This window comes from Erpetoichthys calabaricus, chromosome 4, assembly GCF_900747795.2.
Source record: "Erpetoichthys calabaricus chromosome 4, fErpCal1.3, whole genome shotgun sequence".
Lineage (NCBI taxonomy): Eukaryota > Metazoa > Chordata > Cladistia > Polypteriformes > Polypteridae > Erpetoichthys > Erpetoichthys calabaricus.
In genome coordinates, this window is record NC_041397.2 from 221,807,517 (window position 1) to 221,830,809 (window position 23,293).

The 23,293-nt window shown below is 33.2% G+C and overlaps 1 protein-coding gene across 2 annotated transcripts in view; it reads left to right on the forward strand.

The window, feature by feature from the left end:
• c2cd3 (C2 domain containing 3 centriole elongation regulator) overlaps positions 1 to 23,293 on the forward strand; it is a 92,162-nt gene that overhangs the window by 25,060 nt on the left and 43,809 nt on the right. Inside the window, exons 8-20 of one of the 2 annotated variants that reach the window (XM_028800326.2) lie at positions 1,119 to 1,266; positions 1,350 to 1,489; positions 3,799 to 3,996; positions 4,305 to 4,417; positions 4,512 to 4,630; positions 5,220 to 5,351; positions 8,186 to 8,674; positions 8,850 to 9,001; positions 9,231 to 9,474; positions 11,200 to 11,368; positions 13,697 to 13,880; positions 16,562 to 16,737; positions 20,132 to 20,267. In XM_028800326.2, the coding sequence (XP_028656159.2) occupies positions 1,119 to 1,266; positions 1,350 to 1,489; positions 3,799 to 3,996; positions 4,305 to 4,417; positions 4,512 to 4,630; positions 5,220 to 5,351; positions 8,186 to 8,674; positions 8,850 to 9,001; positions 9,231 to 9,474; positions 11,200 to 11,368; positions 13,697 to 13,880; positions 16,562 to 16,737; positions 20,132 to 20,267 (2,400 nt within the window). The remainder of the gene's footprint in view (positions 1 to 1,118; positions 1,267 to 1,349; positions 1,490 to 3,798; positions 3,997 to 4,304; positions 4,418 to 4,511; positions 4,631 to 5,219; positions 5,352 to 8,185; positions 8,675 to 8,849; positions 9,002 to 9,230; positions 9,475 to 11,199; positions 11,369 to 13,696; positions 13,881 to 16,561; positions 16,738 to 20,131; positions 20,268 to 23,293) is intronic. The other variant, XM_028800327.2, reaches the window with a different exon arrangement.

Genomic DNA, 23,293 nt, shown 5'->3' on the forward strand with positions numbered 1-23,293 from the left:
TATTTGGGATCTAAAGAACACAATTATCACGCTGTGACACTGGTTAGCCTCCATAACCACCTAGAACAACTCCAACTCCCCCTCTCCCATTAAGTAATAGTTATATATGATTCCTTTTTGCATTGATAAAAAATTGAACATTTCTGGGTACATTAAATCAGTGATTTATATTCCTATTCATTTTAGCATATGCGTTGAGAATATCAGTGTCATTTTATGTTTAGTTTGAATTATCTAAATTGTCAACAAAAGAGCCTTTTCTTAGTAAAAATATTACTGTATGTATGCCCTCCCTGACTACGTGAGAGCCCCATAGTCGACTGATGCTTTTAAACGAAATCTAAAAACTCATCTTTTTAGAAAGACATTTTGTTAAAGTATTTATAGATTTTCTTGTTTTATTACTTTATTTTTACTTTGTAGCACTTTGAGATTGCTAAAATATAAAGTGCAATTTAATAAAATTTATTATTATTATTATTATTATTACTTTGTTGCAATTAATAAATACAATTATTCAATATACAGAGATACATTGATTTTTTTTTTTTTGTTCTTTTCCCTTTTTTAACATTTTAAAAGTGCAGTGGTCTTTGTTTTGGTTATCCTAATTACACTGAAAATGTGTTGTGAACAGGTTTCATTTTTGTCTTCACTAAAAAATCCCTTTAAAATCTTACTTTTTTTTTCTATTTTGTCATTAGGCACTGATAAAGGCTTTAGCAATATAAATGCCTTTGCCAGTTTTGAACCATATTGAAAAGAAGATCTCAGCTTTTTTGAAGTTAAATATAAGATGTTATGTTGTTTCTGTTTAGCTGCTTTGTTAGAGGAGATATGGAACAAGAATACTTAAATATGTATATGGTACATGTGAAAATGTTTTAGTATACTTAGTACTTTTTATCTTTTTAATTCTTTTAAAAAAAATAAACACCTCGCCCATATGTAAATTTATATACTCATGTTAAAATGTACTGAAAGTCAGTTTGGCAATGACACAAAACATTTTTGTTTAAGTTTGAACTTGCACTCTTTATCTGCGTTTTTGGTTAGATTTAAATATTAATATATATTGTAATAATACTTGTGTGTTCATAGTGTTCTCTTTTTTTTAGTGTAAGTTCGCCTACTTTAAACTGCTGGGATGAAACTGCCTCTCCACCTGACTCTATATCTTGTGCCAGTAGTATTTATAATGACTGTGAACCAAGTAATCCTCTTTATGATGAGAGCTTGCTAGAGAAACTATTCTATAATCTTCCTGTAAGTGAAAAAAAGATTTATTTTTAGAATTTTTCCATTTTTTTTCCAAGTTATGTGTTTCATTTTTTCCTCCCATTTTGCAGAAGTCTGATACTAGTGGTACTGATTTAAGCAGTGAAGGTGAAGCAGAACAATCTGTTGTTCTAAATCATGTGGCAAGAAAGGAAACTCCAGATGAGCTTAGTGAGGTTTCTACCAAGTTAAAGACTGCAAGGGAGCAAAGGTAAATTGACCTATTTATTTTTTGTGAATTCAATAAACTCTAATAATAATAATAATTCAATTCAGTTAATTTAGATTTTTTATTAATCAATTAAACAAATATACCTATGGTATAACAAACTTCCCCAAAATGCAAGAATATATCATTTGTATGTAATGTTTTTAAAGCTAAAGATAAACCCCTTGAAAATTTATTTTTTATCCCTTAAATGTAATGTGAAATGTTTAGGTCTCTAAGTTTAAAAAATATGGCTGTCTACATACATGAGTTGTGCTTCATACTAGGTATTTCTGTGTTTTCTTATTATTATTGGTTAAAGTAATTTGTCATGAATTTTTATAAGTATTAATAGCTTTTTGCTTGTTTCTAAAAACTTTTCTTCCTTTGTTTTATTGAGCCCTTGGTCAATATGTATATGTGATTTTTGAGCTTTTTGCTGTCTCATTGATGAAGGGATTATTGCTGCTATCTTACAGGTTCCAAGGACCTACATTTCAGTCCTGTGTTTCATTTTCATTTCACTGTTTCTATTGTACAACAAACATTGTACCTACCAAAAGGACATACATTATATTTTATATATGCAAACAATGTTACCCAATACTTGACCAATTGCTTAGTTCACAGTTTAGTACATACATGGATTTCTTTTGATGTCATGTTTAATGAGGAGTATGAAAGCTTGCATTGGTACTAAAACATGACCTAATTTAGCTTCAATTTCCTTTTTCTGTATGTATTGTACTGTAACAAGTGCAATTGTATTTGCACTAGTAATTATTTTCCTACTTGTAATTACATAATGAAGCAGCATTAGATAATAACAAAATAGGAATATTAAAAATGGCCGTTATAGAAACGCACCATTAAAGTATTTATCATAAACAAGAGTATACAGTACTGTGCTAATAGTATTGCATTCAGTTGTCATGACACAAATACTGTATCTGTTACCCCCTTCATTGTGATCTCAGTGTTGTGGTTTCTTAATTCCTTAACTGATTTCTTAACTGTTCCTAGAGATCTGTGGCCCAAGATACCACACTAAGCAACCAGTTTAATTCATGGTGTTCAGGATACAATTTTCCGCTCCTTCCTGTCTCTCTCTTTCAGGCTCAAAATATGTTCCAAAATGTAGTGATTTTTAGGTCTAGTTTGTTTTCAAGATCCCCATGTGTGAATATCTTTTGGAAGAATCACAGTAATATCTCTTTCTGTATAACCAAATACAAGTGCACTAAAGATTGCCAAGATACATCCACATTTTGCTCACTCAACAAAATGCTTCAGGCAAGAATATGAAATGTAAACTAATAACAAATGAAATCTGTCACCCTATAGAGGCATCAGCTTTACTGTTTATAATCTTTAGAGTAAAACATTTAATGCAGATGTGAGAAGTGTTTTATGAAATAAAATATGTTGCAAATTTTGAGATGGTGTTAGTGTAATGTTAAACACTGACATACATTTATGATCTCTCCACCTACCTTTTTGCCTTAATCCAGAGCCTATCTCAGTAGCATCAGATCCAAGGCAGAAACCAACACTAGAAAATATGCCCTTCCATTACATGCATACTTGTGTTCAAATTTATAGTCATGAGTAATTAATTAAGTCAGGCAATAAATCCAACACTAAGTGTTAAAAATATTAGACAAAATATACAGCCATAAATAATGAATACAGAAAATACAAGCAGATTCAACCCTTTTGAAGATAATCATCCCAATGTAGGGTGTAGTGAAAGAACTGGTAAAATCAGGTAACTGTAGCTTAAGAGTTGTTTATGATGTTAGTGACCATTAACTGAGTATGGCTTGAAGAGAAAACAAACAGTCCTTCAATCTAGTGGTGAATTCATTGACATGCCCATTATACTTGAGTATTCCTCAAGGATTTTTCCCTACAACATTTCAGGTAGGGGTAAGGAGAACATCCTTTAAGTTGATTTTTGTTTTCTATTAAATAAAATGCAGCTGTGTATTTTAATACATTCTTGATGATTATTGCACTGGGGAATGGTGATGTTGAATGTTGGTTGCACATGTAAATAATGTTTTTACTGTATCATGTACATTTCACACTACTGTTAAAGTCAATCCTATCTGAATAACCAAGAGACTGTTAATTTATAGTATTAAATGACCAAATACATAAGTCTAATGTGAGTAATATATTATCTGTTGTCTGTTTACTTGCCTCTATTATAAATTGTAACTTATTCAAACTGTGATTCTGTATGTTTCAGTTATATTGAATATGTAATTTTTATTCTAACATATAATTACATTTCATTTTGTAACCAGATCAATAATTGCTACCAAGGAAGCAGAGCCAAGATCTTCAGTTGATCTTAGTGTTGAGCAGTTAGCCAGTCTGGGTCAGATTTCTCTTGCAAGGTTAACCATTGAAAATTTGAAAATTCCTCCAGATAGTGATCAGTCCACACCATTACAAAAGGCTCAAAAAGGAAAACCACCAAGGCCTCGATCTGCCCGAAAATGGTATTTTTCTTAATTACTGCTTAGAAAAAAAAAAGATTGATTGTGATATTGTTATTTTTTGATGCTTATTAAAATGATAAATTGATAATAATTGATTGTGTATTTAATTAAATATTTAGTTTAATTACTAAAATTATAAATCATTTACAATCAATTAGTAGAAAGTGGAATATACATAGACTTTGAAATTAAACAACTAACCTGTATATAGTTAAAGTATTATAATGGTGTTACTGCCACAATGCCCATAACATTAGCTGACCTGTTATGCTTTAAAATAGCCTTCTGATTATTGCTTGTTTCCTTAGCACTTATTTTGTGGAGTATCACTTTCCAAACACATCTTCCAAAGGTGAAACTGGAAGAGCTGCAATGGCTACGGAAGTGACACGAGCAGTCTCTAGCAAAATTGTTGGAGGAGGTACTAATATGCAGACTCTTTAATTTAAACACCAATTAATAAAAATCACAAAATCATAACCATAATTTGTACATTATTGTTTACGTTTTTGTAGTGGTAAAATTTCAGCATCGCTCCAACTATCCTGTACATTTCAGTGGTTTAGTAATTGAACAGTGGTGGAACACAGATTTGGAATTCAAAATATATGCAAGGAAAAGTACTCAAAAAAAGGTAGAGTTTTAGTTTTCTTTTTTTATTTATTTATTTAATTTTGTTTTGTTTTATAATTTGTTTGGTGTATTTAGTTGAAACAATTTTCCAAGGAAACCTGCAATATCAGAATACAGTGAAATTGTTTATACACATTTTTTGAAATTGGAGTACTGCAGGCTAACAGTTTTTCTTGTTTTGTATCTGTACACTCACAACTGCAGTGGATTCAGAAAGCATTCACTTTCTGCACACTTTATTGTTTTGTAGAATTCATTTTAAATGGATAAAACTGCCATTTTTTGCCCATCGGTCTAAACTCAATAACCCATAATGGCAAAGTGAAAACATGTTTTAAGAATGTTTCAACATGGTTTAAAAAGCATTGATTAGAAGGACCCAGAATTTAAGAAAAAGATGTACTGGAAAGACACATTTTTTGTAGTTATGGCATAGATTTTCTGAAGAGACATTATACCAAAGATTTCTAGACAGAAACAACATCATTAAAATTGTATTATGCTATTTATTGACTGGCAGTAAACCAAAACAGTGAGGAAAACAAAAAAAATATTATAATATCTTTTACCTCCCTGCCTTCTTTCAATAGCCTGTTCCTTTCGGGAAAGCATATTTTCCATTACGGGATGTCATGCAGTCTGAACTGTTGCGTTTATCATCTGAGCTGACTATTGTAGGGTTGATGGAAGACAGTGAAAAGCAGCATTTTGGTTCTTTGACGGTAAGGAACAACAGTATTAAGACTTCAGAATATATTTCATTTTTAAACTCCAGTAAAATATAATGGCTATAGTCTGGCACCTGTGGAACATGTTTTGCATTGTGGTGTGCTTGGTGCTACAGTAGTAAGAGTTTATACCTCACAACTCCAGAACTGTGCGCTCAATTCTTGGTCCAAATATGTTTTGTATAGACTTGGCTTGTTTTCTGTGGTGCTCAAGTTTACTCTAGTTTACTTCTGTATCCTCAAACCCTTTTAGGTTCACTGGAATGAAAGCTCTAAATTGTGAATGAGTGAGTGAATGAGTTGTCTATTCATCCTTCCATCTATCCATCCTTCTTTGTGAAGGACTGGCACTGTGTCCATAGTAGGCTTGTGCCCCACACCCACTAATACTGGGAGAGACTTTAGTTCCCCATAACTTTGTATTGAAATAGGCATATTCATTTACTGAAAGAATGTAAAAGTCTATTTTTTTTATACTACCCCAACACAATATTTTTTGTATCAATTTCTCAATAAAGCTGGAAATTACATAGAAGTCATGTTAACTGTTACTACACTGAAGACTCAGTTTTTCTACAAAAAGTGGTAGCATCCTTATCATCTTGTCAGTTTATCAGCCTGCTTGTACCACCCATAATAGCCTTTCACTTAAGATTTTCATTTGGTAGACTGACAAGAAACCCTTTCAACAAAAGGGTCACACTGTACAAAGCTCAAAATCAAATGTGCAAAAAAAGATAAATATACCAGCCTATTGTATAGTCACTACATTGGCAATATTCTGTCAAATTGAATTAGTTTATTTTTCCTTCTTCTTTTGTCACACACATTTTGTTAATGGTAAGTAACACTAGGTATAGATAAAAGAAAATAAATGATATATTTACTTTGTGGACATCAGTATGTACCGTTACCACTAAACAAGTTCTAAATGACTCTGTAAACAGTAAAAGTACAGAAGGTTTGTAATACTTTATGCTTCTCACTTGCTTTATATCTCATTGCAAGGATAAACAATGCAAATGGAAAAATTTGCAGCACTGTTAGCTCAGATTGGCTTGGTTCTGTGATTTAACAATTTGTGCAGAGTTGAAATAGACAAAAATGTAAATGCAGTATGAATCAAAACCTTAAAATGGAGTAATAAAAAGAGGAAGAAGGGTAGCAGAAGTCTCATGGAACACTGTACAGTAAATATGGAGCTAGTGAGAATCCAGAATATTTATGTGTAGTTTGCTAAAGGGACACAATTTAAACAGAGCTATTTATGACTTTGTTTTCCTGTATTGTGTGGTATATTCAAAATTCTCAGTCGTCCCTCAATTATGCACCCTAGAGAGTAAAGGGATAGAGAGGAAAAACATTTATAGTCCAGAAGCTGATATAGAGTACCAATGATATAGTAGTGCTAAAGTAAAAATATACAAAATCCATAGACAATGATTGTCATATTGCAGTGCCTTCAGAAATTATTCAGACCCCTTAACTTTTTACACATCATCTTATGTTGCAGCCTTATACTATCCATCCATTCATTATCCAACCTGCTATATCCAAACTACAGGGTCACGGGGGTCTGCTGGAGCCAATCCCAGCCAACACAAGGCGCAAGGCAGGAAACAAACCCCGGGCAGGATGCCAGCCCACCACAGGGCACACACACCCACACACCAAGCATAATTTAGGACCGCCAATACACCTAACCTGTATGTCATTAGACTGTGGGAGGAAACCGGAGCACCCGGAGGAAGCCCACGTAGACACAGGGAGAACATGCAAAGTCCACGTAGGGAGGACCCGGGAAGCGAACCCAGGTCTCCTTACTGCGAGGCAGCAGCGCTACCACTGTGCCACCGTACCGCCCACAGCCTTATACTAAAATCTTTGTTCTTATCAAGGGGGGGGGGGGTGAAGAATCTGTCATTGAGAGTTATTTTTTTTAATGTTTACAAAAAAAGTTTTACAGAATGCAAATACATTTTTGTCAAATGTAGTAGCCTTTTTCTCTAAGAGAATAATAGCAGTAGTTATTGTTACGTCAGAAGGATATTAGTAAGTTATTAATACCAGTTAGGGGTGTTTCTGTGCTATGAATAGGGCAAAATTTAAAAATATACATATTAAAACACACACACATATATATATATCAGCTTTAAAGAATAAATCTAAATTTGTAGTGCTTCATTTTTTTGTATGATATTTGAGAAGATTGGGAGATTTGAAGGAGTTAGGCTTTCCTGCTGAACTGCCCTTTTATTGAAAACTAGCATTGTAACTAAGATTAGGATAGGCCACAGAGAAGCTTACTTCCTATGTGAATTAGTTTCTGCTCATTGTAACCACTGTATCCTCATAACTCTTATAACAGCATAACATTTATCAGACAGATGCATAAGTTGTGCCAAATAATTTTGTTTGGCCAGCAAGGTTATCACTGTTTTTTTATGCCTGAAATTTATGATTTGGCAAATGAAAGAAAAATAATAGTTTGCAACTCCTTTCATGTAACAAATCTTGGCAAATGTCTGCACTTTACTGTCTTATGTGAGCTGTCTTCCATACTTCTTAGTGATCTTAACACATATCATGAACAGGTTCTCTAAGCCCTGAAAATAAATAAGAACCATAGAAATTTGATTAACTGTTACTAATAGTATAACTATGCATGGGACCTTAACCCTAGTTTTGGGCCCAGAGTCAAGGTAAAATATGGGATAACAGGGTTATAATAATATTTTTTTAGAGTTCACTACCCACTTGAGATGTTTGTATAATGTAAAATGAATTGTGCTGAGATTATTTATTTTGTGTTTTGCTCTAATTTAAAGGTTTATATTGAGCTAAATAAGGAAAATAAAGATTTACAACTAGTTAATTCCGGCACCACAGGACCAGACAAGTCAAAACTGTGTGATGCAAGTGGTGCCCAGCAAAATGAATTTCTTCAAGTGGATTATAAAAAAAGACAGTATTATATCTCTGATGGTGTCACTGGCTACAGTACCCAACCTAGTTCTCCAAAAATGCAAGTACACATGGACAGTCCTCAAATTCTAAATGAAGAACCAAGAAAAAATGTGATACAAGCAACAGATACACAAAAAGACTACAGTTTATGTCAGCAAGTCAACTATGACTGCGAAGAAGATGACACTTTGTTTCATGTCTTGTTGATGGTTCCAGAGGGAAAGGATTTTTCTTCAGGGTCAATGAAGCCCTATAATGTTTATTTGAATTGCAAGTTTTTTGGCACAGAAGAAGTCACTAGATCCCCTGTGATATGGGGTCAAAGTCAACCAGCTTTCAGTTTCCTGCAGGTAAATACATGGATAATTTTTATTTGATTTATGAGTTGAAATGCACCCATTATGCGATTTCACTTGAAAATGACTTTAAGGACCACTTTTCACTGTTGTCAATGTCCTTATCTGTTTTACATGTTCTATGTATTAGATTCTAGTGTGTCCATTGACCTCCTGGTTATTATTTTAGGTGACCCCACTAACCATATCTCCAAGACTTTTGGAGAGAATGAAGAATAATGTGATGGTGATTGAGGTGTGGAAAAAAGGTTCTGGCACAAGTCAGGATACTCTGCTTGGCTTGACTAAACTCCCTCTGCATCAGTTTTACATGTCTTTTAGGTTTGTATTATTTCTTTTATTATGCCATTTGTTATATCAAAACTAGTCAAAAATTAAAATGCAGCGAAATGTCACAGAGTAATGAGATGAAACATTTTTCAAAGCCATTCTTACTATAAACATAGAAATTGGTAGTGTATAAAGTTATAATAGGCATATCTTCATATCAATTGCTTTTTCTCATCAGTAAAAAAACATATTTTTGGATATCTTATTTTGTTCATTCCAGAGACCCCAAGGTTCGCCATCTCCTACTTCAGGCTCAGTATCCAGTAGTTGGAGTAGACAGTTATATGCCAGTTATTGATGTTTTTGCTGGCTGTAGTCGAGGCAGTCTAAGAGTCCTGTTAGCTATGGGCTCAGGGGAGCAAATTATATCATTACAGCGTTTAAAAACTGAAGAAGAGGCACCAGACTATGTAATTAAAAGACCTTCTCATTTCTTAGACCAGTTGCCTAACACTCCATCAATGGTAAGTGTGTTAATGTTGATTTTTTTTCAACAAGAAAAAGTGTTATGTGTAATAGAAACATGTTAATACCAAAGTGTCTATGTAAATACAGTAGGAAAGTTATGTCTAATATCCAGTGCTGTACTGATGCAAATTTAATAGACGTCCTTCATGTGATATGTTTTGGAAATAGTTACCAGTGCCCAGTATTGCAAATGGAATAGTAGAAATGTGTTTTTGCTAATTTTTCTGATAATATTTTTTTCTATTCCTTGCGCATGATTGTTGCTGCCCATTGGGTTATTGTAGGGAGTCACTGTGCAAGATTTAGTGACTTCCACATTTCCCCTAACATGAGCATTGACAGTTGCTGCATTGGGAACTGTGCTTGGGAGGCCACCAGTCTTTTTATTTCCTTCCATTTAATTGCAACCATTTACATTTTTGAGCCACTGAAGTTTCATGCAGGCATATTATAGCGATTTGGTTGTAGAGTTCCCTATGCATTGGTTTCACTATCAATGTCAACGTATAATGACCAATTTACATCAATATCACTATCACTTGATTCAACTAATGGTTCAGTCTCAGTTTGTTCTGCAACTGGCTTTACAGCTTTTGGTTTGCTTGTCATTGTGTATTTGTTGTTGAAGGCTCCCCCCCCACTTGTGGATATTGATGAGTTACCATAGAGTTTCAAAACACATAGAAATATTCATGGTTTCTTTGCAACATAATATTATTTAATCCATTAGATGTCAGCAGAGACACTCGGGTATAACCATTTTACTTAGATTTGCGAGATGCTTGGGGTTACCACCAAGGAGGTTAATCAATGATTTACCTGTCCATATACTTAGTTCAATGTATCTTTTTTTAGCAGGTTATTTTGTTACAACCACATCTTTTTTTGTATTGTGGTTCTTTTTATAGAGTCAATATGTAACAGGAAGTTTAGTAAAATTAAAGTAAGTAAGTAAGTCTAAAGTAAAGTAGTAAGTCTCTGAGTTTCTCTGTCTTTACACTAGTGGAAGACAGTAATACCTACATTTCATTTTAAGGAGTGATCAGTGCATTGTTAGAGACAGTTTTATTTTTAATATTTTACTTTATTTCAGGTGTTTATGTACTTATGTACTTAGTTCTAAATCAAAAATTGTACACATACTTAAACATTTACCAGCATATATTCTATTGTCCTTTATCTCACAAAAGCGTTTTGTAAGTTTACTATTTCTTTTCAAGATTTTGCTGTACAGGTGTTAATTATTTTAAAACAGAAACAAATTGAATTGTGCAGTATTTTCCATTCAAATGGTTAATGTAAATTGGGGTGATTTGCATTTTTTATAGTGTAAGTATAGTAAGTAAGTATATACACAATTGCTTCAACTCAAGAAATAAATTTGCACATTTCTTTTTTGGGTGGGCAGTTATTATTGGACATTTCTGAATTGACAGAATCATGACAAAGTCAAGAAAATGCATGTAAGTAGCTGAATAACAATTTTAAGATAATCTTACACATTCCAACGTTTGAGCACAGCTGTCAGAAGAAAAAGATGAAAATGAGATACAGGCTTAAACATACCTGGCTTCTGATTAAGAAGCTGTCGTGAAATAAACTAGCAGAAATTAGGCTAGAAATCAGGAACAGTATGTCATTAAACAAATATTATTTTTTTAAGAACAATATATATTAGTTTATATCTTAATATGAACTATAGTAATCCTTTTTCCACACAGATTGATAGAAAGGAAACATCAAGCAGGGAACATGTATTTGAAATTAAAGTAGAAAAAGTAAAAGGACTAATACCACTACAATCAACTGTCTGGGGAGAAGCAGACTGCTATGTTCAATACTATTTTCCAACCCAGGACCCAGAAATGGACTCTCACATTTTGGAAGCAGGTAAATCATAGTTTCTGTTAATGCAATATTTTTATTGGAATGTTCTTATTATTTTTCTGTTAATTGATTGGAAATTTGCTAGTAATATATCAAAAGGACTGTCTCTTAATAGCAGCGATTCTTTTGGCTGACACTTCCCAAGTCAGTATTGGCTTTAAAGTTATTGTGTACATGTACATGTTCACAAATGTCATAATCCAAACTCTGCCATTCAATGGAATTTACCATTGGAGAATGGCTAACTGTAAACTTCAGTTATTTTCACATTTAAAATATGATGAAAAGGGGTTGTAAATCAAGGTTATAAATCACTCTGAGTGACATGAAAACATAACATAAATTTTCCATTACAAGTTTAAATAAATTTTATTGTTTTAAAAGCTAGTAACAACAAGCATGAATAAAGAATTTAACAAATGTCTGGCCAAAAGAAAAATATTTTTGTATAACTCTGTGTGGTTCCTCTCCTTAGTCATATGGAGAAAGAAGACAAAGTATATATTTCTAAACTATTTAAATAGTTGGCATTTTTATGTCTCATGTTATTCTTTAACCCACTGCTAGGTGTTTCAGGGTGGAACTGATACAAACTTGAATAATAACAACTGCTTTGAGTAAAACTTCTAAACCAGGTGACCTTTTCTTGTAAAATGTGATTTACAAGAATTTAGTTTCTGTGTTATAAAATTATTTTAATATTATTCTAAAATATTTTGGGGAGTTTAGTTAAAGATTTTACTCCAGATAGATAAATACAAACTTTCCAAAAGTAGCTATTTTGATTGTAGTTTTGTTTTCAGATATCTGAGGGCAGAAGCTATCATCTTATACAGTTAAGATCATGCATACTATCTGAAGCCAGTTTTTGACAACAGAGAGCTCTCAGTAGCAACTTGCAGCCAACATGTAATCATCTAAGCCATTTAGTATGAGTAAAATAAAAATATTCACATATTTGTTTCTAAGTTTAAATGGTCAGCAGTTTAGTAATTTTCTATGCAAAAACAACCTGATTTTAGTAGCATATCATGGTTATATCTAAAATCTCTATACAACATCGCTAATAAACTTGAGTTTAAATGTTTTTCTTTATGCTGCTTTTAGCAGTCTGTAAAGTAGCATCAAGTTCAGCCTTTAAAGCAAAGGATTTATGGTATATAATACAGTAAGTAAATGCGGTACCGCTAGCATTTTTGCATCTAGTCTTTTGGTCTTTTTTATTATTGCTCCAGTCCTACATTAAATAATTGAAATTACACACATATTTAAATCCAGGCTCATTTTCCACTTATTTTATTTATGTACTCATGTTCTTATAACCTATCACATAATAATGAGAATGACAAAAGTAAAACATTTCTTGCATATTGAGTTTGTTCCCACATTTACATATGAAATATAGGGAGGGATGCTGCTTATGGGAAAAATTAGATTAGTAAATTCTGTCTCCACAATACTTACAAATGGGAGACTTTCCTTGAGAGTCTTAATGTCAATGGCCTATTAATTAATATTTTAACACAAAACACAAACGTATACACCACACATTACTTAATTTTGCACAGAAAAATAGCAACTGCATATGTAATAGTGAAAAAGAAACGTGCATTTAGTATATATATATACTGTATGTCAAAAGTCTGTACACTTTTGTTTAAAATGTCAGCTTTGTTGATGCTAAGGCAAAATTTAAGAAATATTGAATCAGATTTTTTCACCTTTAATAAGATCTTGTTACCTACAATATTTGTGTAAAAAAACATGGATCATTTTTAGGAAAAACAAAAGTTAAAGAGCAATCAATAAATGACTGTGTAACTTTACACACCATTTGTAACCAGTTACATTCCTAATTCTGTACAAAGGTGATTTTTTTCACCTGCTTCTTTTGTGCCTACAGATGGCACAGAATATGGGGAAAAAAAAGTTCTGATACTTGTGCTCAATGTGTTGATCATATATTTCAAAGAAAAATATTTAAGAACTCTTAACAGTTTTTTTTCCACTTCTACCATGCACACGTATGAGATTTTTACTTTCATAAAAATTACTTATTTATTTTTCAGTTCAAAGTATTTTTTACAAGGTTTTATTCAATGTGGGCAAAGGTCTTCCATGATTTCATTAAATTTCAGATTTTACATTAAGTGAAATTTCAATAGGGATATTAAGACTTTTGTAATATAAGTGTTTATACTTTTGTAATATAAACCAAAAATTTGTGTAGAATGTAATATCCTTGATTGAATTAAAATCCTATACTGTATATGATGATCATTTCTGATCTAATCTTCTAAAATTATAAATTGCAAACTATGTTTTCCACAGCAGTACATTTGCACCCATATCGAACCACTACAACATTGTGTGTGCCAGACCCTGTTTTCAATGACTGCCAGACTCACTGTCTTGTAACACCTGCAGAAGTCCCAGTGCAAAGACTACTGCTCAGTGCTTGCTCCAGCCAGGGATTATCAGGAGGTGGTGCCATCAACTTTGAAGTGTGGTGCAGGTAAAATTTTTCCAGTTGTTTGTTTTTACGTGGATAAATTATATTGTAGAATTTATAACTGACATGCTAAATTAGATGCGCCACCAGTTTTATTTTTTGAAAATACACTGTTCTGGCTCATGACAAGATTATATTAGTACTTAATCAAACAAAAATTATTTGTGCATGACTTCCCAATTTAAGATTATCTGTCATTTAGCAGGTGGGCTCATGACTGTCCATATTCTATTTTAGCTGTTTGTTTAATCATTTGTGAGATAGAAATCAAGTATAATATTATTAATAGTATACTAAACAGTAGCATTATTTAAAAAAATTAGAAACAATACTGTAGTTTAAGTAATTTCTTCTCACATATTCCTACCATGAATGTCTTGCTAGACTGATTTCACTCCTGATGCATTCAGTTTTTCAGTGTTAACCTAGGTTCTATTTTAGTGTTTAATTCTGGGTTTACCTGAGTTTGTCTTTGAAATAAGTATATTTTCCTTGTTTTTTTCATATTTCTAAACTGGGTATTTTATTGTTTTAAAGTAAAGAAATTTATTGTTGTATAGTGACTTAGAAACGCATACCTCCAGTGTCCTCAGTTCATACGTGAACCTTTCCTATGCATCATATAGTTTGCAATATTTACCCTTGGACAACTGTGCTGTCCAATATACTTGTGTCCTAATTATAGTAGTCTTGCATTTGATGCTGCTGCTCTACTGCCTGGTTTAGAATTATTGGGATTAGAAAATTAATGGTTTATTTCTTTAGTAACTATTATTTGTCAACAAGCTGATGGGTAATAAAGGGAACTGTAAACTGATCATAAGGCAATAGTGCTGATATTGTATGATGCATGTTAGTAGTAATAACCACATAAAACATGAGATTCATTTTTGGGTGGTGAAATGTTTTCACTCATATATTAATAATTAGTGTATTTAAAGTAATTCCCACAATGCAGTTCAAATTATTTAAAGAATTAGCTTAAAAAACCTAAAGTGGTTTACATGTTGGTAAGTGTTAACCAGCACGTTTGGTGCTCAATATGTAATGAAGTCTCTTCATTACATTCATTTGGTCCTTGTCAAAAACTAAACTGATCAATGATGGGGATGTTAAATGTATACTTGGTTGTCAGTGATGGCTAGTAGGAGTAAGTATAGCAAAATTGTTTAGCTAATTTTCAGTCTGAAGATTCAGTCTATTCATTTAATGTGTGCAGTGTGTATCTTTATGGAGTTTTGAAAAGGCAAAAATGTATTTTGACAATTATTTGATAAACTTCAATTTTATATTGATAATCATTCTAATTTCCCCAATTAAGAATAATGATAGGAATAAAAAAGAGAGGCCCAAAAGCTGAAATTCTTCTGTTAACTGAAACTTAATGTTTCTTTCATAGAAGGGGAGACAAATGTTTGTATAATACCTTTATTATTTTGTAATTTCAGATAAAATAGTGTTTTCCTAAGATATTGAAATTTAGAAAGTGATACAGGGTTCTTCCAGTTGAACAGAGGTTGTAGTATAATAGATGCATCTACTTTAGAGTCATTGAGGGTAGAGGTAAATCCAGAGAGGGTCATAAGTGGATGAGTCTCTTTGAAATTTCAAATATGTTTGGGCAAACCAGAATCTAGGTACAAAGCTAAAACATTGTTGTCAAGAGAGGCTGATGCCAAGTAGCACCACTTTATCATTTTTTGGGTTTAATGTTCATTTATTTGCTAGTTAAGGTATCAAGTAATATATTCTTTTTCATTAAAAAATACCTGTAACAGCACACACAGGTGCAAATAATAAGGTAAGCAGCAGTGGTCAGTGTTGTTTTAAATACATTTAATCAATTCCAAACCTATGGAGCACCTGCAAGTTTCTATTCCTGTTGTACTCCTAGCAAGAACCTGTTACATACTTTAGTTTGAAAAATTAGTTTTTAAAACTATTTCTGCATCTTACTGAATGTAAAAAATATCAATGTTACATTTCTACAAAATATACATCCGTATCAACTATACTTTTGTATAAACCAACTTAATTTTAAATTAAATAGCTACATAAAATTACAAATAATTTAGAAAGGTTTTAAAAATGCAAGACTGTACATAAAATAATTTTGTCATGTTACTGGATGCCTTAGTTATGTCAAGATAGTTCTAGAAAGAAATCATATTAAAGGAAAGAAAGACAGTCTAGGGAATCAGAATACTTACCCTTGAATATCTGTGTTTTTTTAATCAGAACCTGGCAGCATTTAAATAGATATGAGTGCAAGTAAACAGAAGAAATAGAATAAATTTCTTAATGAACATATAGCACATAAAGGATAACAACTCTGTATAACCAATTTGATAAAATGATGCAGTTTACCTGGATAGGAATTCACCCATAATAATAAATTAAATGCTTTAAAAAAATAAAATTATGAGCCTAGTAACAGAGTACTTGCATATGTATTTGCCTTTGTTGATTGACACTGAATCAAATGTTTTTTGTTTATAGTATTTCATTGATTTGTTTACATTTTTAGTAGAATAGTTCCAACTATGCATATGTTACATCTCTCTCAATAATAAGATTAACTGTAAAAGAAATGCAGCTTATACATTGGATATTTTACTTAAGGTGGTAATAACTCTGTTCATTGTTGGTAAGTAATACTGTATATGTAACTGTTGATATTGCAGGTATTATTACCCTAATGTAAGAGAACAAGTGGTGGCCAGAGGTATTCTCCCTTTGTCCAAGCTTTGTGCCATGGTAACCATGCAGAGACATCAGAATTCTGGAGCTCAAAATTTTAGTCTTCCCCTTACTCCAAAAATAGACAGCTCAGACAGTGATAGCCACATTCAACCTACAGGTATGTAAAAAATGTTCATAAAGAAAATGGACAAGGTTTAGATAATTACATTTGGATAAGTCATACATTAGAATAAGTAATACCTAAAAAATGTTTTTTTTATTTATTAAAAGAAACTGACCCCTAGTTTGTCAACCCAACTAAAAGGATCATTTGAAAATTCCTGTACTGATCAGAAATAAGTTGGTGTGTGTAAGGCTCTGACAGTCAACCAAACTGTAGTTAAAATGGGAAACACCTAGGACAGAACCAACTCTCCGCAGAAATGGCTCACTTGTCAAAATTACTCAGAATTAACTTGTCATAAAAACTACAGGCTATGCCTTGGCAAAGGTCAGTATTCATGAATCCAGAATCAGAACGCACTGGGTAAAAGTCGACTTCATTGGAGAGCAGCAACGCAGAAACCAGTAATCAAGAAAAACATAACTGATCGTCTCTCTTTGCTAATCCTCAAGCCTTTTGTTAGAATGTTCTGTGGGCAGATGAGACAAAAAGAGGGAATTTTGTTTGGGCAAAATGGGTCCTATGTCCAGTGGAAGACAAACACAGCATTCCATAATAAGAATGTTATTTACTAAAAGAGATGGAGGTTTGAAGAGCAAACCCAGAAGCATAGTTAGGTCATGCAGCAAGATGATAATTCAAATAACAAATGTCAGTACACATGAGAATGACTGAAAAGAAAAGAGGCCATATCTAAACCCTCCCCTTTAGAGATGTTGTGGCAGGGTCAGCAATAAGCAATTCATGCTTGAAAACCTACTCATTTTTCTTAATGAAATCAGTTTTGTAGGAAGAGTAAGCTATAACTCCATCACGTAAATATTAATCATTAATAATAATTTGGAGGAAATGTTTGGTTATATTCATTGCAGCTTAGGCTGCAATTATGTGTAAGTGGTTAACTACCTTTTTCACATAGTGCTGGTTGATGTTGGAAACCTTTATATAAATTCAATATATGATATAATTAAAAGGAACAATTTATTCATTCAGATGTACCTCATCTAATAATAGATTTTGTCATTCATTGTCAAAAATTTATAATAAAAGGAAATCAGAAAGGGGCAAATTTTTTTGCATGGCAGTTTTTTTTGTTTTATTTGTACAATAAATATATGTAACTCAAAATAATATTACTACATAATCCAGACTCTGAATTACATGTATTTTTACAAGTACTGTAATTGTACATTTTTGCACTTAGTGCTAATAAAAAAATTTACATACAGTTTACATATCCTACACATAACACAAAAATATCCACCTTATATTGCATGTTTTCCTTTCCTTTGTGATTCCCTACAGACAATTCTATGTAGCCTCAATTAGCCTGCAAGTGTTAATGGATTTGTACAGTTCAGAGGAATAATGGGGAAGAAGACTGTAGATTCAAGTTGCTCTGGAAATTGTATTAATGCTGGCATGTTTTGGAAAGGGTTATTAAAATTGGTGGTGCTTACAAATCTTCATATTATTTTGTGAGTGCTTAAGGTGCTTTTAAGTGCATTTTAAAAGAATGCAAATCATTTCTGGAAAATACTTAGTTTGTCAGATTCATTCATACTAAATTATGAAACTGTATTTATATTATTAATATAGTTTCATATGGGTTCTTTTATTGTAAATGTTCTTCTTTTATTAGTGCTATCCAGTTTCTGTTTCCAATATTATATAACAGTAGTTCGTCCAAAAGAAATTAAAAGTCTTTGCTAAAAAGTTTTATGATATTGGTTTCAACCAATGGTTTAGGTTTTTTATATGCCCTCTGTTTAATATAGATTTCTTTGTTAATCATGCATAGCCATTTTCTTTTTTTTTTTTAGTATTATTTATTAATTTTATTGTAATCATTCCATACAAATAGATCAATTTATAACAAAAAAAAAAATTGAAGACAAATCAAACCTCACCCCTGAGAAGGAGAGCTTAGCCAAAGGAGAATTGCTTAGGGCTTTTTAAGAAAATGCATAGCCATTTTCTTTGGTCAGGTTGTGAATCGTACTGCAGGCATCCTTGAATTTTTATCCTGTCCATAATCTGATTGTTATTCCAATTTTCTTATGATAACTATCATCTTAAATATTTGTACCTTGCTTTAAATTCACACAATAAGAAAATCATAACCACGTTAAAGCATTCTGTGTTGATAAGCTTACTCCACAATGATTGATTCATTAGAGGACAAAGAATATTTCTACAAAAAAATGTCCATAGTAACCATTACAAGATCAACTTTGTGTTTCCCATATAAGACAGCTTCATTAACACGAAAAATATGGATGTGAATTGTATCAATCACATGTCTAATTGTTTTGTCTTTATTAAATTTCATGTATCTTTAAAAATGTTTTTGTAGTTAAACAAGTTGCAAAGTGAAGTTACTTAATGTAATTCACAAACATTGATGTCATTTTCTCTATGTATGCAAGTGGGGCAAATAAACAAAGAACTTTAACAGAATTTGAAAAACAAAAAATTAAATACCATCCGTGTTGTTTTAAACAACCAAGTTGATATATTTACATGCTTGATGTATTTTAATGCAAAAGACGGATCATTTTGCATGATTTTTGAGAAATGCTCTTGAATACCCACAACAGACAACAATGGAAAAAAGTAAGTTTGTCTTTATGAATAGTTTGCCAACATGAACCTATAGCTCAATTGTTTCTTTGTATGTATCATTAGTGGGTGAGTGCTTTATTTTTGCCATGTTGCAATGGAAAAAACACATCGCAATAAAAAATATCCACATATTTCACTTTTCGTCTTTCTTGGCGATTAGTCTAATGAATTAATTTTTTGCTGGCAAGGCCCACCTCTATCATTTAAGAACTTGAATACCCTTAATCTAAGAATTTTATATCTATTATATATTTTCTTATTCACATATCTATCTTCTAACTCATTTATGCAGTCTGTACTGCAAGGTGTTGGTTCCTATCATGGCAGTACTGAGGGTAATGTGGGAATCAACCCTTGAGGGCACACCAGTGTATTGTAAGACACAGTCATATACACAATCTCACACTCACTCATGCTGGGCCAATTCAGAGTTGGCAGGTAACCTGACATAAAAAGTCTCCAGAGAAAAATACACAAACTCAGGGAGAGCATGTAAGCTCCACAGACAGAGCACATGTTGAAACTGAAATTCTACAGCTATGAAGCAACAATAGTAACCACTGCGCCACCACTGGAAATTGCTAACCCACTTACTAAATATAATACATTTTCCTAACTAAATCATCATATTTTATACTATTGAAATTTTCTCTTTACATTTATATATTTTTTGATTTTACTAATCTTATTATTTGCTTCTGTTATATTATAATCCTAGTTAAGATGCACAAAAACAATTTCCATTAATATTATTGCCTTTCAGGTTTAATTGATATCTTCATACAGTACAAGCAAGTGCTAAAGACAGATGAACAGGCTAAGACTGGTGCATTGTCATCCCGTGCTGTTTCTGTGGTGGTCCAAGTTCACAGGGCAATGGGTCTGCAGGCTGCTGCACGGTAAGCAAGACTTGTAGTGATGAAAAGAATATATTTTTTTGTACTTTATTGTAAACCCTACCTTTTTCACATTATTTTAGGATAGTATTTTAAAATATTTTCAGTTTGTTACTTCTCATTTAATATTGCATTTATGCAAGCAATGAAAGTCTAAAATATGATTTACCTTTAAGAAACACATTTTTAATTCAAAGGCTTAATTGTTCAATGTAAAGGTAAAAGGGTAAAAGCCATTTTATTCAAGGTCTCTATACAGAAGTAATGTTATTAGAGAAAACAATTATTCATTTTATTAGTTTCTGTTTTGGGTTTATTTTTCATTACTTCATGTATGTTTAAATTTTCTCCGTCTTTATAATCCCTAGTTTAATGCCCGTTTTTGAGGTTTTCCCAGGCTTATCAGATGCCTCCTCAAATCTTTTTTTTTTCTTCACTTTGAGCAGTCCTGGGCATCCTTTGGCATTGAGACCTGTCATATAATCTATCACACCCTCCATCAACATCTTTGGCTTCCCTCTTGGTTTCATTACTGTCCTTCTCCATCTTGGTGAACCTTTTCACCCAATCATCATCTGCCTTTCAGTCCACATGCCCAGAGCACCCTAACTGTTTTCTCCTAAGCACAACAGCTATCACCTCCACATCAAGTATTTTCTCCTAATTCAGTATTTGTCTTCTTCTCACTCTGTGATACCCCATACATCTGCCTGACCCGATCATTTTCATCTCAGTTCTTTCTAGCTATGTTGCATGTTGTCTTTTTTAGCTGCTTCTTGCATTCTACTTCTCACACAGCTTTCATAACCTTCTCCCTTCAGTTCCAGAAAGGCTCTTGTAGAAACCAGAACCTGGGTCGGCACCTGGAATTTGTCCATGCACCTCTCAACCATTCATTGCCTCCATCCATCACCTTGGTCTTTCCTCCATATACCTTCATGATTTTCACTTTCTAACTAGCTTTCCAATTTGTTTGTTTTTTCCTCATACATTGACACTATCACAGACCTTAACCATTAATTCACACCTAACTTTTTCAGTGCCCATCTTACCACCTCTCGCAGCACTCTGTCAGTGCATTTTTCTGATTAAAAAGATGTACAGTGATCCCTCGCTATATCGCGCTTGGACTTTCGCGGCTTCACTCTATCGCGGATTTTATATATAAGCATATTTAAATATATATCGCATATTTTTTGTTGGTTCGTGGATTTCTGCGGACAATGGATCTTTTAATTTCTGGTACATGCTTCCTCAGTTGGTTTGCCCAGTTGATTTCATACAAGGGATGCTATTGGCAGATGGCTGAGAAGCTACCCAATCAGAGCGCGTATTACGTATTAAATAAAACTCCTGAAATATATTGTGAGCACGGGGGCTGTTCGCACCCCTAGAGGATACGGCTGCTCCTTAAAAAACGCTGAAAGACTACCTTCACATTGCTGCCATCCTTGCTGGGCTTATATATGGCTGCTTTGTCAAGCGTTATGCTTCCTGCACGGTGCTTTGCATACTTAAAAGATCAAACAGCACGTATTGATTTTTGATTGTTTACTTTTCTCTCTCTCTTGCTCTGACATTCTCTGCTCCTGACGGAGGGGGTGTGAGCAGGGGGGCTGTTCGCACCCCTAGACGATACGGACGCTCATCTAAAAATGCTGAAAGATTATCTTCACATTGCTCCCTTCCGGCTTTGTCAAGCGACATGCTTCCCGCACGGTGCTTCGCATACTTCAAATCTTGAACGGCACGTATTGATTTTTGATTGTTTGTTTTTCTCTGTCTCTGTCTCTCTCTGACATTCTCTGCTCCTGATGGAGGGGGTGTGAGCAGAGGGGCTGTTTGCACACTGGCCTAGAGGACATGGACGCTCCTCTAAAAAATGCTGAAAGACTACTTTCACATTGCTCTCTTCCTTGCAGCTGCTTTATACGGTGGTGCTTCGCATACATAAGCCAAACAACCCTATTGATTTTTGATTGTTTGCTTTTTCTCTCACTCTCTCTCTCTCTGACATTCTCTGCTCCTGACCCGCACTCCTTTGAAGAGGAAGATATGTTTGCATTCTTTTAATTGTGAGACGGAACTGTCATCTCTGTCTTGTCATGGAGCACAGTTTAAACTTTTGAAAAAGAGACAAATGTTTGTTTGCAGTATTTGAATAAAGTTCCTGTCTCTCTACAACCTCCTGTGTTTCTGTGCAAATCTGTGATCCAAGCATGACAATATAAAAATAACCATATAAACATATGGTTTCTACTTTGCGGATTTTCACCTTTCGCAGGGGGTTCTGGAACGCAACCCCCGCAATCGAGGAGGGATAACTGTATTGTTCTGTTCCTAGACATTATACCAAAATGCAGTTTCCTAATTTTCAACTGATCCCTGATTCTTTTCCCTCTCACCCTCCTTCATTAGCTGCTCCAAATGCAAAATCACTTGCCAAACACACATCAATCAATCATCCTTCCCTTTCCTTTGTATACTAGAATGAGCATACTTCTTTTCCAGTCCTCAGAAATTCTTCCTTCACAAATAATCATGTTGTACAGGTCTGTCAACCATACACCTCCAGGACCGTCCCAAGTTGGACCTATGTCTTTGCATATCTTCATTCTTTTCATTTTAGCACTTTGTGACCTCCTCTTTCACAAACTTGCAGCTCAGTCTCACAACAAACATCATTATCTCATTCGCACTCCTCATTCATCAAGATCTCCAAGTCCTTCTTTCAGATATCCTTATTTTCATTACTGTCAATAATAAAGTTCCCTTCAGTATTTTTAAGCAGTTCACATTTGCTACATTGTGTCGTTCTTTTTTTTTCTGCTTCACAATCCTGAACACATCAAAACACATGAACATACTTTCATTTTTCATTTTGCAGCTCACTTGTAAATCCCCATCTCTTGGGCTCTTACTCTTTTGCAGTTGCTTTTCTAGCATTTTGCATCACATCCTTATAGATCACCTTGTCATTTTATGCCTTTGTTTTGTGCCATACCTTATAGCTTCATCCTTTTTCTTCA